The 17,763-nt window shown below is 35.2% G+C and overlaps 2 protein-coding genes across 2 annotated transcripts in view; one reads left to right on the top strand and one right to left on the bottom strand.

Moving 5' to 3' along the window:
* Window positions 1–2,478: 2,478 nt before the first annotated feature.
* Window positions 2,479–5,781, bottom strand: LOC125179049. The gene is made up of 3 exons (XM_047884149.1): window positions 5,557–5,781; window positions 4,116–4,252; window positions 2,479–2,788 (listed from the first exon to the last, which is right to left on the bottom strand). The coding sequence occupies exons 1-3, from the start codon at window positions 5,779–5,781 to the stop codon at window positions 2,479–2,481; spliced, it is 672 nt and encodes a 223-aa protein (XP_047740105.1).
* A 7,820-nt stretch (window positions 5,782–13,601) lies between these two features.
* Window positions 13,602–17,763, top strand: part of LOC108670258 — an 8,221-nt gene continuing 4,059 nt past the window's right edge. Inside the window, exons 1-6 of the mRNA XM_018157718.1 lie at window positions 13,602–13,804; window positions 14,248–14,271; window positions 15,019–15,152; window positions 16,089–16,117; window positions 17,106–17,112; window positions 17,547–17,674. Of these exons, the coding sequence (XP_018013207.1) occupies window positions 13,696–13,804; window positions 14,248–14,271; window positions 15,019–15,152; window positions 16,089–16,117; window positions 17,106–17,112; window positions 17,547–17,674 (431 nt within the window). The 5' untranslated portion in view covers window positions 13,602–13,695. The remainder of the gene's footprint in view (window positions 13,805–14,247; window positions 14,272–15,018; window positions 15,153–16,088; window positions 16,118–17,105; window positions 17,113–17,546; window positions 17,675–17,763) is intronic.

Genomic DNA, 17,763 nt, shown 5'->3' with positions numbered 1-17,763 from the left:
TCTTTTGGTGTGAGGCGCGGTGAGGAATCCACGTAGGAGCTCACCAAAATATCTTCGAAACGCGTTAGTTTCGACTCTTTTGAGAGGTTAAACTGAGATAGCTTAGAACTAGGTACGAATACCATTATAAAATAGACCTGTAACCCCACTAATGCAGCGGTAATGCACTTAGGTTAAGGAGTAATATTCTTGAACTGCGCTTCAATCAATCGTCTCACGGTTGGTGCTGTAAAAGCAAATGTAAAAGCAGCTGCATCTAATAGATAAAAGAATTATACTGAGGCGACATAAACTTTTTGGAGTAAAGGTAATGAGATTCAAAAATATTATATTTATTTTCGTAACATTTGTGAACGTTTATCAGGTAATTTTGACAGCGATAAGTCAAAAGAAATAATCGCAACTGCTATAAGTTAACGCTCTGCAGCTCATGCTGACCCGGAGGTCCACTGATCGTAATGCTATTCTTACCTGAGTTGTACATGACTGGCTACTACATGGTTTAGAAAATGTTAAAAGTAACATAAAATTTAACAGAGATAATCTAAGTGACGTGCATCGCACTGCCAAGTGACGTGCATCACACTGCTGTCACTTGCATCGCACAGCTAAGTGACGAACGATTTACTACTTTTCAGCATCGCGTATTTAATCGTCTCAACATTTGTAAAGGCTGGTCTCATATCGACCTCCTGTACTGAGCACTCAAGGCTTCTTAAGCCAAGCGTGAAGGTATGACTTCGGGAATCTATAAATTGAACCACGAAATTGTGGCACCTCGACAACCATTTAAACTTTGAATTTGTGAATCTAATACATTGTATTTGTGAATAAAACAATATTTGTCAGGCCCATTTTCTAATCGCGATTTTCTTGGTAGAGATTACCGTGTCAACCTGTAAACAACGACAATAAACTGCAAGTCTCATGACAGAACACAGCTGTTGTAGACTCGTGGTATGCCACAGATTTAGGACTACACGCACGAGTAGCAAGTAGGAGGCACGACATACACACGAGCAGCAAGTAGGAGGCACGATTGGCTCGCTAGCGAGTCTCTGGTCCAATAGCGAGACCATTTACAGAAACTTCTAATCCTTCATCGAGCCTTGCTAAACTACGAATACAACTATGCCTAATTCTTGGAAAAATATTTAAAATCGCCTAACATCCACACCTGGCTCCTGAACACTCAAAGCCTTAGGTCAAATGTATGGGATAACTATCATAATTTGTGACTATATGACACAATTCCAAGTGCGACTCTGTGACGTCGTTTCCAGCCTGTTGAATCTTCGCACCACTCATAACAATATATTCTCTTATTTTGTTATCTTCTTTAACCAAAGTTGATCAACATCATTTTCCTGTGTACCTAATAGCTCCCACCAGACATCTAACATTGTTATAATCTTTATCAAACATTGTATCGACGAAATCAACTCGTCATCAACATTGTTTCAAGAAAATTTGCCTAGAGGGTAACGACCGTGTGGCCGAAGACTCCAGTGCGGCGGGAGCGGGGGAAATACTTTTAGAAATTTTCTAATAACTGGAAATCCTATTGATATAAAAGGCAATTATGCAAGCAACTTTCCAATAAACACTTGTATATTGAGGGTAAATAATATGGGTTTTATAATTTACTTTTTAGAGACAACACTACTAAAGAATCTAGTGTCTTCGATGTTACACACGTACAATGAATTTCTAGTTTTATTTTCGAATATAAAAAAAAGTAATTTTCAAATTTTTTTATTTTGTCAATTGATTCATGCATTGTCTCTGACTTTACGCAAGTATGAAAAATTTCAGATGGATTGGACAAGTAGAAGTGTGTTAAATATCGATTATAAGATTTGTAGCAGACAGACAAACAACAAGAAGTGAAATTAAAGAGAAGTGTTGTAAAAAAGAAACAATGAAAATGGCCGTACATTTCTTATACACTCAGAAAATTAGTGACTTCTTTTTCAGAGAACAAAGCAGTTTTTGCCCTTTAATGGGTCATCCTGACTCAGTCTGGCCCATCCGCTACGTATTTAATTTGGTGATTAGGAATGAATTTAGTTTTTTTTTCGCTCACAAGATTGAGGTAGTTAGGGGCAAGGTAAACGAGTTATATTGTAATATTTCCTACTATATTCGGTCAATATGATTGTGCCTTACAACACACGTGAAATACAGTGAAATTCTTAGATATTATTATTATTGTTATTAGAAAATCTGTGTGCATAAATAATCAAGATGTAGCTCGGAAAATCACGAGTTACTTCGTTAGAACTAAATTTTTGTAGAGCATCAGTGATAGTAAACTGCGGTGCAATCTAAAATTAGACAAGTGCATGGGGGGAACTAATTTATTCTGTTACCAATGAAACCACCGAACCAATTTCTCTGGGTATATAATAGCTCATAGTTCTGATCAAGAAGGGCTGCGTGGACCAGACCAAATTCTTCTGAACACTTGAAGTAACGTTAGGGATGCGAGTACTGGCAGACAGTGGCTTTAGACCATATGAACTCACTAGTACAGTTCACCCTGTATGGCCAGTAGTAGTTACTAGCAATGCATTGAGGAGCCATGTAGGACCGGTCGGTATCAACCATCTTGAAGATCGAGGTGTTGACAGCCCCTCCTGTCAACGTGGTGAAGGTGGCGTTTTCGTTAGCCCTCATGAGGTCATACCAGACATTCCCCTGACTCTGGACAACTACCAGGTCCTTGAGCACAGGCTGCACCTGCACTAGTCGCAGGCCCAGTCCCTGACAGAGGGCCAGTGACATGCTGGAAAATGGTAGAGTTCATCTTTATTTCTTGTGTGTGTTATATTATTCAAGTCTTTTTCGTTATTATGAAGTTTGTCTTTTGATAAGTCATTAATGTAATTCATACATCATTCATGATGAATTACTTGACATTAGAGGTCAGAGTGTTCGAACGAGAAATCGCCATCACTGTCAGGTGACAATATTGATACCATTTGTCCGTGGACATTTCCTCATTAATATCTTCCTTGATGAAAGATAATCTCCTTCACTTCGATATGTTCATAAACATTTCCTTGTATTAGCCTTTCCTGTTTATCAAGTCACGCCCTTGGTGACGTCAAATAGCGAAGCTATATGAGCTCTGCCAGACCAGGAAACCTCAGTCATGGGCCGAGAACAGTCGTGTGTAAGCCCTTAGTCTTGTCCGTATCCATTAGGACATTAGCCCTAAATTAATGTCAGAGTAGAAGATACACTCTAGACTTATCCATACATCAACTGGATGCCAAAGACATCAGTGTTAAAGCTCCAACTTATGATCTGATTATCCTAAACTGTAAGCCGAACTATAATCCTAAAAGTATATTATATAATCGTTTACGCTGTTCCCCTATATCCTCGGATCCCGCTACGACCGAACTACCCGCAGGTCATACTTAATTACGATTCTATATGGCATAGTCTACTACCAAATCGTAACCTGTTAAATCACTCACTGGGTACCCCAAAACTATAAGGATCACCTTGACGTAAGTCCCTATCTCCTGGACTAAGGTGGCATCTTTTTTCTTGCGATTCCTTTAACAAAGAGTTACAATTCCCTGGCGAACTTCCTTGGTATCACATACCTTACGATCCCCGTATCAGTGAGCCCAATATTTTGTCAAACTTTCTTCGTATACCACAACTCACGATCCCAGTATCATAACGATCCCATAACTCGCGAGCCTCATATCAGTCAAAGCAATACATTCCCGAACTCTCTTTGTATCCCAAAACTCACGTTCCCCGTATAAGTGAGTGCAATCTCTTGCCGAACACTTGTGGTATTCCTTAACCCGATCACGATCCTCATATCAGTGAGTGCAATCTCCTGTCGAACTCTCTTGGTATCCCATAACTCACCATCGCCGTAATTGCGAGTGCAATACCTTGCCGAACTCTCATGACATCCCATAACTTGCGATCATCATAACAACGAGTTAATCTTTCGATGAACTGCCTTGTTACCCCACAACATATGATCACCGTAATAATGAGTGTAATCTAACGCCTAAATACCTTGTTATTCAATACCTTACGATCACCATAGAAATCCGCGAATCTGTATCCTTCCTGCTCACCTGCATTTGTCAATGGGAGTAGGAGGAGGCAGACGGAAGAGGTAGTCGCCGTTGGTCAACGACATGCCCCTGTAGTAGAGGCCCGGGAGACCCGGCGAGCTACGCGTCTGCCGCACGAACAGCACGCAGTTTGGGACCTGCCCAGTAGAGAGCATATCAGTGGATATTTAACCTTCCCAGTGGAGAGGATATCAGATATTTAACGGGCCCAGAGGAGAGGATATCAGCGGATACCTAAACCGTCCATTGATGAGGAAATCAGTGGACATCTAACATGTCCAGCGGACGGAATTCACTGGTTATCCAACATGCCCAGTAGAGAGGATATCAGAGGATATCTAACGTGTCCTGCGAAGAGGATATCAGTGGATATTTTACCTTCTCCATCAGGGTATATCTAAATCAATGTTATTACCATCACTTGATATGCCATCACACAATAAAGTGTAGGCGATCTAATAATATATGTTCGTTTAAGGAGAAACTAAAACACGAATCTTAAATCGGACATTTTCAAAAATTGGCTGAATTCGAACTGTCAACCTTTCTGTACTGTATTTTATTGAAATTCTTCGAGTAAATTTTTGAAAAAACCAAGTCCGGTAATGAAGTTAACGAAACATTTATTACATATATTTATATATATCTATTTATATAAACATTTAAGGGTTTGAATTTTATAAGTCCATTGCTGATTTGCCGTTATTATGTTGCTCATCTTTACTCATCGGACGCGGGAAAGAACACTCCAAGTACATCCATCAATATGTCGAAATAACGTTGATTAAAAGTTTATTATTTGAAATCAAGGCATAATAAACGTTATTTAGACGTCATTTGCCTGATGTGTCTGTCATTTTCAACTTACGCACCAGACGACGAGTTAACATCCCTCGACTCCTTCAGGATACCGATTGCTAAATTAAACGAATTTTACTGCTACTAAAGAATATAGTAATATAGCACTATATTATTTTATTTTATATATTTTATACTATATAGCTTACTACTTACCCAGAGAAAGATGCTAATATATTTAGGAAAGAGAATAGGTTTTATATAGGTTTTATTCGGAGAATTTATGAAGTTCTTAGACCCTAGCGCAGTAGGCCTGGTTAGACACCTTCAAAAATTATATCATCAGGAAATTTTCAGCAAAACCAGCACATTTTTTAATGGAACATATTTACTACATAGAATAATTCATACTATATAGTTGGCATTATACAACATCCTCGATATATACAAGCATAGTATTGCGACAGCATCACGACATAATTTATTTACAAGACTTTAGCTTGTCACTGAACCTCATTCGGGTTCTACCGTGTCAGGTTATAAGTATATATGTAACATTATCACCGTGATACATCAAACTATAGTACATCGATAATTATACTTCACGAGCTACTTATAACAAAACACTTTAAGTTGCGTTTACCTCAGTTGCGTTGAAAGCGAAGGCCCCACATTCGGGGTTCAGGCGACACTGTCCACCACAGGCGACAGGCGAGCCGGCCCACATCTTCTCCTGCTCCCCATCGAAACTTTCCTGGGACAGCTGGACTGTGAAGGACAGCCCCACGCCCCCCACCGCCCAGGGCCGCGTCAGGGCGCTGACCACCGGCAGCAGCCGAGCCGCCACCTCAGCCCAGCACGCCGCCATCAGTAGGGCGAATGGCACAGTCAATGGGTGACTGAAACAATTACACGGCCGTGGTGACTCAACTAGTGAGCAGAATGACTTTATTTGTGCGAGGGGTGACTCCACAAGTGAGCTGGATGACTGAAACAATTAAAAGGCCGAAGTGACTCACCCAGTGAGCGGGAGGACTGTAAGGTTGATTGGGGTGACAGAAGCAGTGAGCAAATTGAATGAAAACTTGGATAGATGGCAACAAGTGGGTGAAATTTTATTTGTTCAAGTCAAGGGATCAAAGCTCGGAACCACACGTCTAAATCTTAATGCCAGATGACTGGATACTAAAGAAACTCTGACTGACAACAATAATTTAGGAGAATTCGGGATCCTTTTCTTATAATATTCATGCCTTGCAGTGCGCACTATTATATTTATTGCACAGCTCGAATGATCATTCTATACACATTTTCTCAATATCATTGCTCGTATTGTTGTTCTTATCATCTAGGAAATCACATAAATTTGGAACTATTTTTAAATTGTAAATTAACTTTCAAATTTGCTTCGTTTTCAGGCAAATTTGCCGTTTATTATAATTTGGTTGGACATACCTCGGTATCGATTCATCGGTGATTCAATAGCTTAATTGACTTAAACTGTCTTTTTAAATCAAATAGGCATTATTTTAAACTTATTAGTGACGTATTTTTTCTCTGGCAGTTATATCGTATCTGTACTATATCGTATCTATATCAATAATGTGGAGCTATACTATGGTCGTAACATACGTTACCAATGAGCACATTCTTGGACATATGATATGTATATGCATGTAAATGTGGTAGTAAAATATACATATAATCGACCATTTAGGGCAGTAAAATATATATATAGTCAATCATTTAAGGCAGTAGAATGTAGATATCATCAACCATTTCATCAACCATCAATTACATGTGTTTTACACTCTAAAAACGAATGTGTTATTTTATCTAAATAATGACATACGTAGAATTGATCCGCTTTTTTGCCGGGCTAAAGTGGGTCAGTGTGCCCCACCCAAGACAAAACGTGTACCTATTGCTAATTAGACGATTGCTCTCCCATTTCTCTGAGTATACATAATACAGGGAAGTTATTAAATAAAGATTACATTATCATTAAGTCAGGCCCAAGCCTGCACGTAGAGAAATAAATGAGTATTGTCCAAATAGCGCAGCACTCATTGCTCTTGAGTGGGTCATTCTGACCCAGTTTTGTCCGGACATAAGGGCGTATTAGTCCTACGTCCGCTCCCTGCTCGTGCTGTGGGTAAGAAAGTTAGTTACGTACTATTTGGACAATAGACAATTTATTTTTCTGAGAGTGCTGTAATGTACCTACAAATATCTTGTGTACTGTGTAAATGCTATATTTACCTTATAGATACCTCATTTAAATTATAAATACCACATTTACCTTATATAGATACCCCATTTAAATTATAAATACTTTATTTACCTTATAGAAATCCCATTTACCTAATAGATACATCATTTCAAGTATAAATACTATATTAATTTTATCTTATAGAGACCCATTTAAATCATAAATACCCTATTTTACAACACTTCTCTTTAACTTCACTTCTTGTCTGTCTGCTACAAATCTTATAATCGATATTTAACACACTTTTACCTCTACAATCGATCTGAAATTTTGCACACATGCGTAAAGTTGGTGGCAATGCATGATTCAATTGACAGAATAAATAATTATGAAAAAATTTATTTATGTTAATTTTAAAAATAAAAATAAAAATTACTTTTTTAATATATGATATTAAAATTAGAACTTCTACATTTGTAACATCGCAGACACTGAATTCTTTAGAAGTGTTGTATTTAATTAAAAAGTAATTTTTAAACGCATATTATTCCTTATAGATGCCCATTTACCTTATAGCTACCACATTCATCTTATAAATACCCCATTTGCCTTACAGATACCACATTCATCATATAAATACCACATTTACCTTATAGATACCTCATTCATCTTATAAATACCCCATTTACCTTATAGATACCTCATTCATCTTATAAATACCCCATTTGCCTTACAGATACCACATTCATCATATAAATACCACATTTACCTTATAGATACCCCATTTAAATCATAAATACCACATTTACCTTATAGATACCACATTCCTCTTATAAATACCCCACCTTCTTTATAGATACCCCATTTAAATCATTAATATTTACCTTATAGATACCCAATTTAAATCATTACCATTTACCATATAGATACCACATTCACCTTGTAAATGCCATATATGCCACATATATGCCATAACTACCGTTTATTAAGCAGGTCCAGCGGGAGTTTGCTGTCCCGCGACGCCTGCTGGCCACTGATGGGCCGGCCGATGCTACCACACATTCTTCGACATAAACCATTGATTTCACATTCTTATAATGGGGCGAAAATTATTATTCTTTGTCCATGCTCCATTTGAATAGGAATTTTACGATTTTCTTCAGTGCAAGTGGACCTCGATAATTTTTATTTTAAGACAGTGCTTCATTTTAATGTGCATTCTATTATTATCTTCAGCGCATCTGAAACAAAGCGTACGTCAATCATGCTAAGTGACTGAACACATGACAAAATCGGCATTCTTACCTGAAACTCGCATTTCAGGCAAGAATAGTGTTACGAATAAGGCAATATGTGTAGCGGTGTAGACAGGTAAGTTTTTATTCACAACGTAGGTAAGAATAGCACTATATACACGGCATTATTAATATGGTTTGTGCAGGTAGGAATAGTACTACGAATAAGGCAATATGTGTTGCGGTATAGACAGGAAAGGTTTTCTTCACAACTTAGGTAAGAATAACACTATAGGCAAGAGAGTGGAAATATCTCTTTGTTTTTTTACGGAACAAATCTGTGGATATTTTATTGAATTTAAAATATTCACGCTTTAAAATAGTACAAATGTGTGGAGTCCTAAAGTGGCATCAATCATGTAGGCTTGGGGATGAGGGAGGGGCGGGTTTAGGGGTGTATAGCTAATGCATTACCCCCACGAAGAAGGAGGGACGTATTTAAATTGTAATACGTCATTTACCTTATAGATTCCACATTCATCTTATAAATGCCATATTTCACACATAAATGCCATACCGTTTCTTGAAGCACGTCGATAGGATGTTCGCTGTCCCGCGACGCCTGCTGGCCACTGATGGGCCGGCCGATGCTACCACACATTCTTGCACATAAACCATTGACTTCACATTCTTATAATGGGGCGAAAATTATTATTCTTTGTCAGCGCTCCATTTTAATAGGAATTTTACGATTTTCTTAAGCGCACCTGAAACAAAGCGTACCTTACTCGTGCTAAGTGACTGAACACATGACGAGGTCGGTATTATTATAATGGTCTATACTGGTAAGAATAGTATTATGAATAAGGCAATATGTATGGCGGTATAGACAGGGATGGTTTTATTCACAACTTGGCTAAAAATAGCACTATATAAAAGAGAGTAGAAACATCTCTTTGTTCTATTCCTGATCAAGTCTGTGTATATTTTATTGTATTGAAAATATTCACGTGTTAAAATAGTACAAATTTTTGGAGTCTTAAAGTGGCATCAATCATGTAGGCTTGGGGATGAGGGAGGGGGAGGGTTTAGGGGTGTATAGCTAATGCATTACCCCCACAAAGAAGGAGGGACGAGGTAATTGTTTAAAATTATAGAGGAGAAAATGGCGGGTAAAATTGCGGGATAAAAGCTTCATGTCTGACGCTTTTCGGTGAAATTTTTGAGTTACCCCTTCATGGTGGCACGTAGTATGTGTGTTATTAATGTTATTCCTACCAGAGTTGTGGTTAACCCTTTACTGTCATGCCGGCACACGCGTCCGCTTACCCATAATGCTATTCCTACCATAAGAATTTTACTGATTTTAATTTTCTTAATTTAGAATTTAATTTTGTACAGCAAGAAAAACTTGCTCCCATATAACACTTGTTTACTAATGATACCACGTTTCCTTATTTAAAAACAGAATTAGTATAACTATTTAATTAATGAAAAAATGAAGTTTAATTTAAACGACTATTTCACACAGTTGATGGCCTTTACTGGTGATTACAAACAAACCGTAATTAAATTAGTTTTATTGTTTTTTAATAACAATTACCTTTCCATGTGTTCATACAAAGAATTTCACTGTAAACGTGCGTCTTTGCTTTGTTTTACGAAGTAATTTATTATACATGTATTGCATTTTTAGTCTTATTTGTTATAGAAACGTTCTCTAGACTCTCGACGTTATAAAACGTTCATTAGACTCTCGACGATGTAAAACGTTCTTTAGACTCTCGGCGTTATAAGACGTTCTTTAGACTCTTGACGTTATAAAACGTTCTCGAGACTCTCGACGCCGTAAGACGTTCTTTTATAGACTCTCGACGTTATAAAACGTTCCCAAGACTCGACGTTAAATCGTTCTCTAGACTTTTGACGTTATAAAACGTTCTCGAGACTCTCGACGTTTTAAAACGTTCCCATGACTCTCGACGTTGTAAAATGTTCTCTACACTCTCGACGTTGTAAAATGTTCTCTAGACTCTTGACGTATTAAAACGTTCTTGAGACTCTCGACGTTGTAAAACGTTCACAAGACTCTCGACGTTGTAACATGACATAACATACTGATCTCGGCGCTGAAGCGTAGGCCTGATGTGGCCTGTCGCCGATTCTTTTCCTTTTCCTGCCTTGTTCACAGAAGATCTAATATCGTTTCATTTGACCGGATCTTTTCATGACTGACGATAGTTTGAAGTAGCTACTCGACTTACACCGGGTTCGACATGGTGCTAGGCATTTCAACTCTGAACATATATTTTTCCATAGCTTTATCTAGTCTGTTCTTGAACGCGTTCATACTTGGAGCGCCAACGATGTCATCGGGGAGGCTGTTCCACATGTCGGTGATTCGAAGCGAGAAAAAATTAAAACGTTCACGAGATTTACACGACAACGTTACTAACGTCAATTTGTAAACGCTTTATTTTTTGCTGAATGTGAAAACGACATACAAAGCTGCGATAAAATATCTTATATAAAAGCTATGTCCTTGAAATATTTCAAGTAATAAATGTCGACCGGAATTTTTAATAAAAAAACTTTAATTATAATAATTTTTCTGAATAAAGTTCAACGGTTATTAATTTTTCAACAAGCCATAAATCAAGATCCATGACATACCGAAATAGATAACAGCTTACCGTGATAAATATATCATATTTTTTTCACAAAAGCTTATTCGAATCGAGTGCATACACATTAAAAATATTGATTCATGAATGTACAGTTAATCTTATTATATTAAAGTTGTTATTGCAGTGAAAGTAGTTTTTTCCAACCATTCATCGTGAACGTACGCGCAGGGAAGTGAATATCTGACCCAGAAATTCTGACACATGTAGCAAACGTGAGTATACTGAGAAAAATAAGTGGTGCTTTTGCAGATCCCAAACGCTGTTATGTGAGCAAAACGATAAATTGTATTGGTTATCAATGAGAAACATAGTTTTCTAGTAACTAATTTTGTTTTTGGTTCGTATGAACAGTGTAGCTTTATTAGACGAATTGTGATCAATAAACTAACATATTTTTGCTACAATAAGTGTTCATTTGTCAAATAATTTAAATTGAATAAAGAATCTACAAATATTTTCAATCATAACAATAAACTCAAATTATACTGCTACTCAAAGTATTTATCGAATCATTATTTTCGAAATTAACTTAAAATAATATTTTTCGTGAATACTGTTGAAGGTCGCGTCCTTGTGGTGCTCTAGGCGTCATTACTGTTGCCATGTTCGGCAAGTGAACGCTGTGAGTTTCCTGTGCCTTCTTTCTATTTAATTAATGTTATCGAAGAAACTTATTCAGGGAAAAGATTTCATAATTATATTGCTGTGAAATATGTGGTCATATGAACGAAATTTCTTTCTGCTGCAACTTTGATGGATGAGAAGCTAAGATATTAATTCCTGAAGCACGTTCAAGGGTAGAAATAAAGAACCAATATGGCTGCAGAATTTGTTTCGCTGATTATTTTAACTACATGTGGGGAAATTGTGTTCGAATCAGAAAATAAATATAATTCTGATCATTCATTGCTCTTTATTGGAATTTGGTTTGAATTTATCTAGATTATTTACGAGAAACTCGATGATTTTCAATGGTGTCATAGAAGAAGCACAAGTGGACACGCCATCTTTCTTTGTGTGAACGACGCGACGCCATGATCATGGGAACCGACAAAGCACGTTCATTGTGTAAAATTTAGTAAATAATCATTCTTAATTGGATATTGTGCGCCTTTCATCGTACGTAATAAATCTTATTAGTGAATATTAACTGCCGTGGTATAATTTAGCATAGTTAATTCATGCTTTATTTAAAAAAAATCGCCTGACTTATTGAGTTTGTGGAAACATCGGTGCGCCGGGTCGAAATTTCGTAAAAAATGTTCGTGTGCAGTAAGAGCGGCGTGTACATGCAGGCGATTGTCCACGTGCAGTTTATTACTATGTTGACATGAACATTTATTATTCAAATAAATTTTATTATGATTTATTTATTATCTTCGAAATTTTGTATTTTTGTCAATCGGCAATTTAGAAGGGACAACATTCATAAGGTCCGTCCCAGACTAGGGATTTACGCGTGAAATCAAGGAAACCCAATTATTAAAGTAACGTTTTTGTTATCACACGTTTGTCTAAACGTTCTTTGACCTGCAATATTGACGGCTACAGTTGCTTAGAAAGAGAAGCAACACGTGCACTGGGGACGAACATTCATATAAACATAATTATTTATCCTTCATTCAGATTTCACAGTCTAAATGTCTAATACTTATGCATTGTTTAGTATGTTATATTTTATTAATATCCTGAAATTTTTTTCTCAAATTCATGCCACAGCCAAGAAATTAAATGGTTGAAACTGGTAGAAATGCTTTCAAATTGAATGTTGTATATATAATTTGACTCCTGTACAACTTGAAATAATAAAATATGATCTGGTAGTGAATTTAATAATATAAATATAAAGTTATTGATGTATAAAAAATTATACATACAACTAATTTTTTACCAGAAAATATTATTCAAATAATTATTCTAACTCCACAACTATGCCATGCAGAAAAAGATGAAGGTATATTTAGGGAGAATTCTTGTCATCAAGCTTTTTTGTTTAATTTAAACTTCATTTACTAATGAATCTTGAACATTGAAAAATATTTTTCTTGATAGTAGAATAATACTTAATCAAAATCTTATCATTATGATGAAATGTCTCTTAGAAAAAAGCATTTAGATATTACAGATATTATTTATATGTACCTATTATTTAATTAAATTTTTTTCTAAACCTAATTCTTATGATAAGAATGATTTAAACCTGACCAATTGAATTTCTACCATTGGAATATCTTAACACATTTCTGTTTGTGAATTGTTCAGAGCAGTTGACTTTACAAATTTGAAAAATTTTAAATTGTAAAAATTTGAATAAATTTGGAGTTGTAAAAATTCAAAAAGTTTGGAATTGTTAGAATTTGAAACATTTTGAGAAGGGAAAAATTGAAACAAATTTGAAACATTTTCAGAAGTGAAAAATTGAAAATTTTTGAGTTGTAAGAATGTGAAAATATCAAGTTCTAAAAAACTAAACAACTTTGACACTTTATTAGCTATTAACAATTGTATATATTGTCTTATTATTGTTTATGAGACTTGATTATTTGAATTTTTTGTACAATTTCTCAACATTGAATAACATAACAGTTCACCATATAATTGTGAACTATCATTGAGTGAAATAACAGCAAATAAAATTGAAAATAGCAATGATGAGTGAACAGCAACAGCAGATGCAGGATGAACAGATGCAGGAACCTGCATCTGCTGAAGCAGGTGCAGGTGATGAGGGCGGTTCTCAGCCGTCAGCTGACCAAGGTATGATTATTTTAATGGTATTATTTAAATAAATATTTAACGGTATTTAATATTTATATACATATCTATATTACTGGTATTCTATTTTACATGTGTTATTATTATTTACAATATTTATTTCAAAGCAGTGATTAGAATCACATAAAAATAATAATAATTGAAATAAATACTTTTTATTATTTTAAGGTATGATAGCTGACCAAGGTATGATATGGGATTAAATATTTATATTTATACATTATTTTATTTGACATGTGTTATTACTATTTACAATAATTATTTCAGATCAATAATTACAATGTCATAAATATCAAATACATATTATTCTATTTTACATGCATTATTACTATTGACAATAATTTTTTCAGATCAGTAATTACAATCACATAAAAATAATAATAATAATTGAAATTAATTCTTTTCATAATCCTTATATTTTTCAGGTGGCACAGGGAGCGGAGCAGCAGGTGAGCTTGCTAGGTTCTGCCCCCAAGATTTTGAAAAAACATCAAGATTTTGTTATTTAAAAAGATTATTTTTATTAATTTTATTATTTATTATAAATATTTCTAGAATCATTGTGATTAGAGGAATAAAGTGTTGTAAAAACTATTTTTTCTTTACTCCAGAAATAGCTGTACAAATAAATATCATGGAAAATGTAATTACTCCATAGCTATTGGTAATTCTTGTACTATATGAATTATATTGGATTTTTAACATGTTTATTAATATAGGACATCATATAAATGATTATAACAGCCCTCTATTGAAAATTGAAATTTAATTTACCTTTTAAAAATGATTAGAATTATAATATCTATTGTTCAGTGGCATGTCAATATAATTTAAATAATTTGCATTATTACATACCTATAAGCTGTGCATTTATATAGTTTATCTTATACATAATATGGCTATTATTCATTTTAAAAGGCTGGTAATTTAGATAATATGCATTATTACATATAAGCTGTGCTTGTATAAAGTCAATCTATTACATATTAATACAGCTATTATTCATTTTAAGTGGCTGGTAATTTAAATAATATGCATTATTACATACAAAATGTGCTTGCATATAGTTTATTACATAGTAATACGGCTATTATTGATTTTAAGGGGCTGGTAATTTAAATAATATGTATATTACATATAAAATGTGCTTGTATATAGTTTATTACATAGTAATACAGCTATTATTCATATATAAGGCTGGCCGCTGCGGCTGTGGACGCACGAGCTGACGCAGCGGCTGCTGCAGAAGGTGCAGCAGCGCAAGCGTCTGCTGCTGGACCCCAAGCTGCGGCGCCGCACCGTCTACGCTGAGGTCGCGGCCGAGTTCCAGGTACACTATATGATGTTTTAATTTTGTGTATTAATTATTATTATTATTATTTGTGTATCAATTAAATCATTATTAAATTAATTTATTATTATTTGTGTATCAATTATTTACTAATTATTTATTAGTAATTAATTATTAACATTGATTAGTTTTCTAAAGATTGGTTTATAAAAATAAATAAAATACCTATTATACTACTTTAAACTTTTATTATTATGTTGGAATTGAAAGTAAGTAAATTCTGGAATCTTAATATTAAGATCAATCGATTGCTCAAATTGCTGATTTACCAAGAATTTGAGATCAAAGAAAATAGCACAAATTTTGAGATTTTGTTAGCATTGAAAACATTTCTAAGTGCAGCTCCATTATTGATTCTAAATTCAGTTGAAGGCAGTTAAGGGAACGTAAAATTTTTACTGAATTTCTGAGCTGATTTCTTAATTAAAGCTAGCATTTTATTTTACAGACTTAATAAGAAAAATGTCTACTAAGATTCAAATATTGTATATGGTGAAATTATCACATTAGTTGGGAAGTAAATTCCAGGTATACAAACAGATATTTTTTAGTTCTTATATAGTATTAATTATCTTATATTTAAGTAATTGACACAAATTCAGGTTATGCAAGATGAAGTCTTGTGTTGAAGTACATATTTAAATCTACTAATAAAGATAAAATTTCATTGTTAAATTATTCTACAAGAATTTTGGAAAATCTCATAGTAGAAATAATATAGTGCCCTGTACTGGTATATCACACAGGGTGAAAGTCAGAGCTTCACGCCATGTATACTCCCCTGTATAGTGCCCTGTATGGTCCCCTGTATAGTGCCTGTATATCACACAGGGTGAAGGTGCAGGCTTCACCCCCTGCATAGTCCCCTGTATAATATCCTGTATAGTCCTGTATATTATCCCGTATATTACACAGGACGAGGGCATATGCTTCACCTCCTGTTTGTGTATTAATTATTAATACAGTATTAATTATTTATTAATTATTTATTATTTATTAGTAATTAATTATTGGGATTAATTATTTTCCCAAGGACTGGTTTATAAAGATGAAATATTATACTTTAAACTTTGATTATTATATTGGAATTATAAGTAAATTCTGGCATCTTGATATTAAGATCAATTGATTGCTTTAATTGACAATATACCTACCGGTACCAAGAATTTGAAATCAAAGAAAATAGCACAAATTTGAATGTTTTTTCTTCGATAAAAGAGAACTGAGAAATTTGCACTGAATTTTTGTGCTATTCTCTAAATTTTAAGCAAGCAGAAAAAGAGTTTATTTTAAAGAGTTAAAAAGAATATGTTGACTAAGATTTAACTACCTATTGTATGGTAAAATTATCACGTTATATGGGAAGTAAATTCCAGGTATACAAGCTGAGATATTTTTCAAGTGATTCTGAAGAGTTTATGTAGGTAAACTAACATGATTTAATTATATTGTATTTCTGAAATAGAGATAAATTCAGGCTATATATTAACTGAATTCTTGTGTTGAACAAATATTTTAAATCCATCAACACGGATAAAATGAAATTTATATTTAGTAACATTTCCGGGTGCTGCCGGAAATGTTCAATATTTCAGCATTTAAAGACTTGATGTTTAATATTTAAGCCAAATAATTTCTATTAGATTTAAAAGACTTGCAAAATGGCAAAAATTTCAAATGCACTTCATCCATGTTTTATTTCTTCCATCCATTCATCTGATATACCTTGCCCACCTACATTGTGTTAAATGGCTATATTTTTCACTGTATGCACATACCAACCCTGTATATCACACAGGATGAAGGTGTTGGCTTCACCCCCTGCATAGTGCCCTGTATAGCACACAGGACGAGGGTGTATGCTACACGCCCTGTATACTCCCCTGTATACCCCCTGTATACTCCCCTGTATACCCCCTGTATATCACACAGAACGAGGGTGTATGCTTCACGCCCTGTATAGCCCCTGTATATCACACAGGACGAGGGTGTATGCCTGTCTCTTATACACATCTAGATGTGTATAAGAGACAGCCATACATGCAAGCATAGTATTGCGATAGTACCATGCCGCCATCTGTACTGGGTTTTACCCAACCACCATATCATNCAGGGGTGTGAGCAGTGACTTTATCATCACATTTATTACATTCTGCACATTATATTCACATTAATCACATCTATGACAAATAGGTACCTATCACATTTATCATCACATATTCATCACACAATCTTTCCATTCATCACATAATCATCACATTTATCACCTAATCATCACATTTATCACCTAATCATCACATTTATCACCTAATCATCACCTAATCATCACCTTATCACCACCTAATCATCACCCATTCATCACCCTCACCCCAGATCCTGGAGGACATCTACTCAGAGGTGGGTGATGACGGGGTGCGGGTGCTGCTGCCCACCTCCAGCCTCAACCCACTCGTCCACAGCCCACCCCGGCAGGAGAGGGTGCGCCACTCCAAGCGCCTCAGGTGGGTCACGTGTGCCAGGTGAGTCAGGTGGGTCAGGTGTGCCAGGTGGGTCAGGTGTGCCAGGTGGGTCAGGTGTGCCAGGTGGGTCA

The sequence above is a fragment of the Hyalella azteca genome, unplaced genomic scaffold, assembly GCF_000764305.2.
Source record: "Hyalella azteca isolate HAZT.00-mixed unplaced genomic scaffold, Hazt_2.0.2 contig14738, whole genome shotgun sequence".
Taxonomy (NCBI): domain Eukaryota; kingdom Metazoa; phylum Arthropoda; class Malacostraca; order Amphipoda; family Hyalellidae; genus Hyalella; species Hyalella azteca.
Note: the sequence above shows the minus strand (reverse complement) of the source record. Positions and strands in the feature narration are given on the sequence as shown.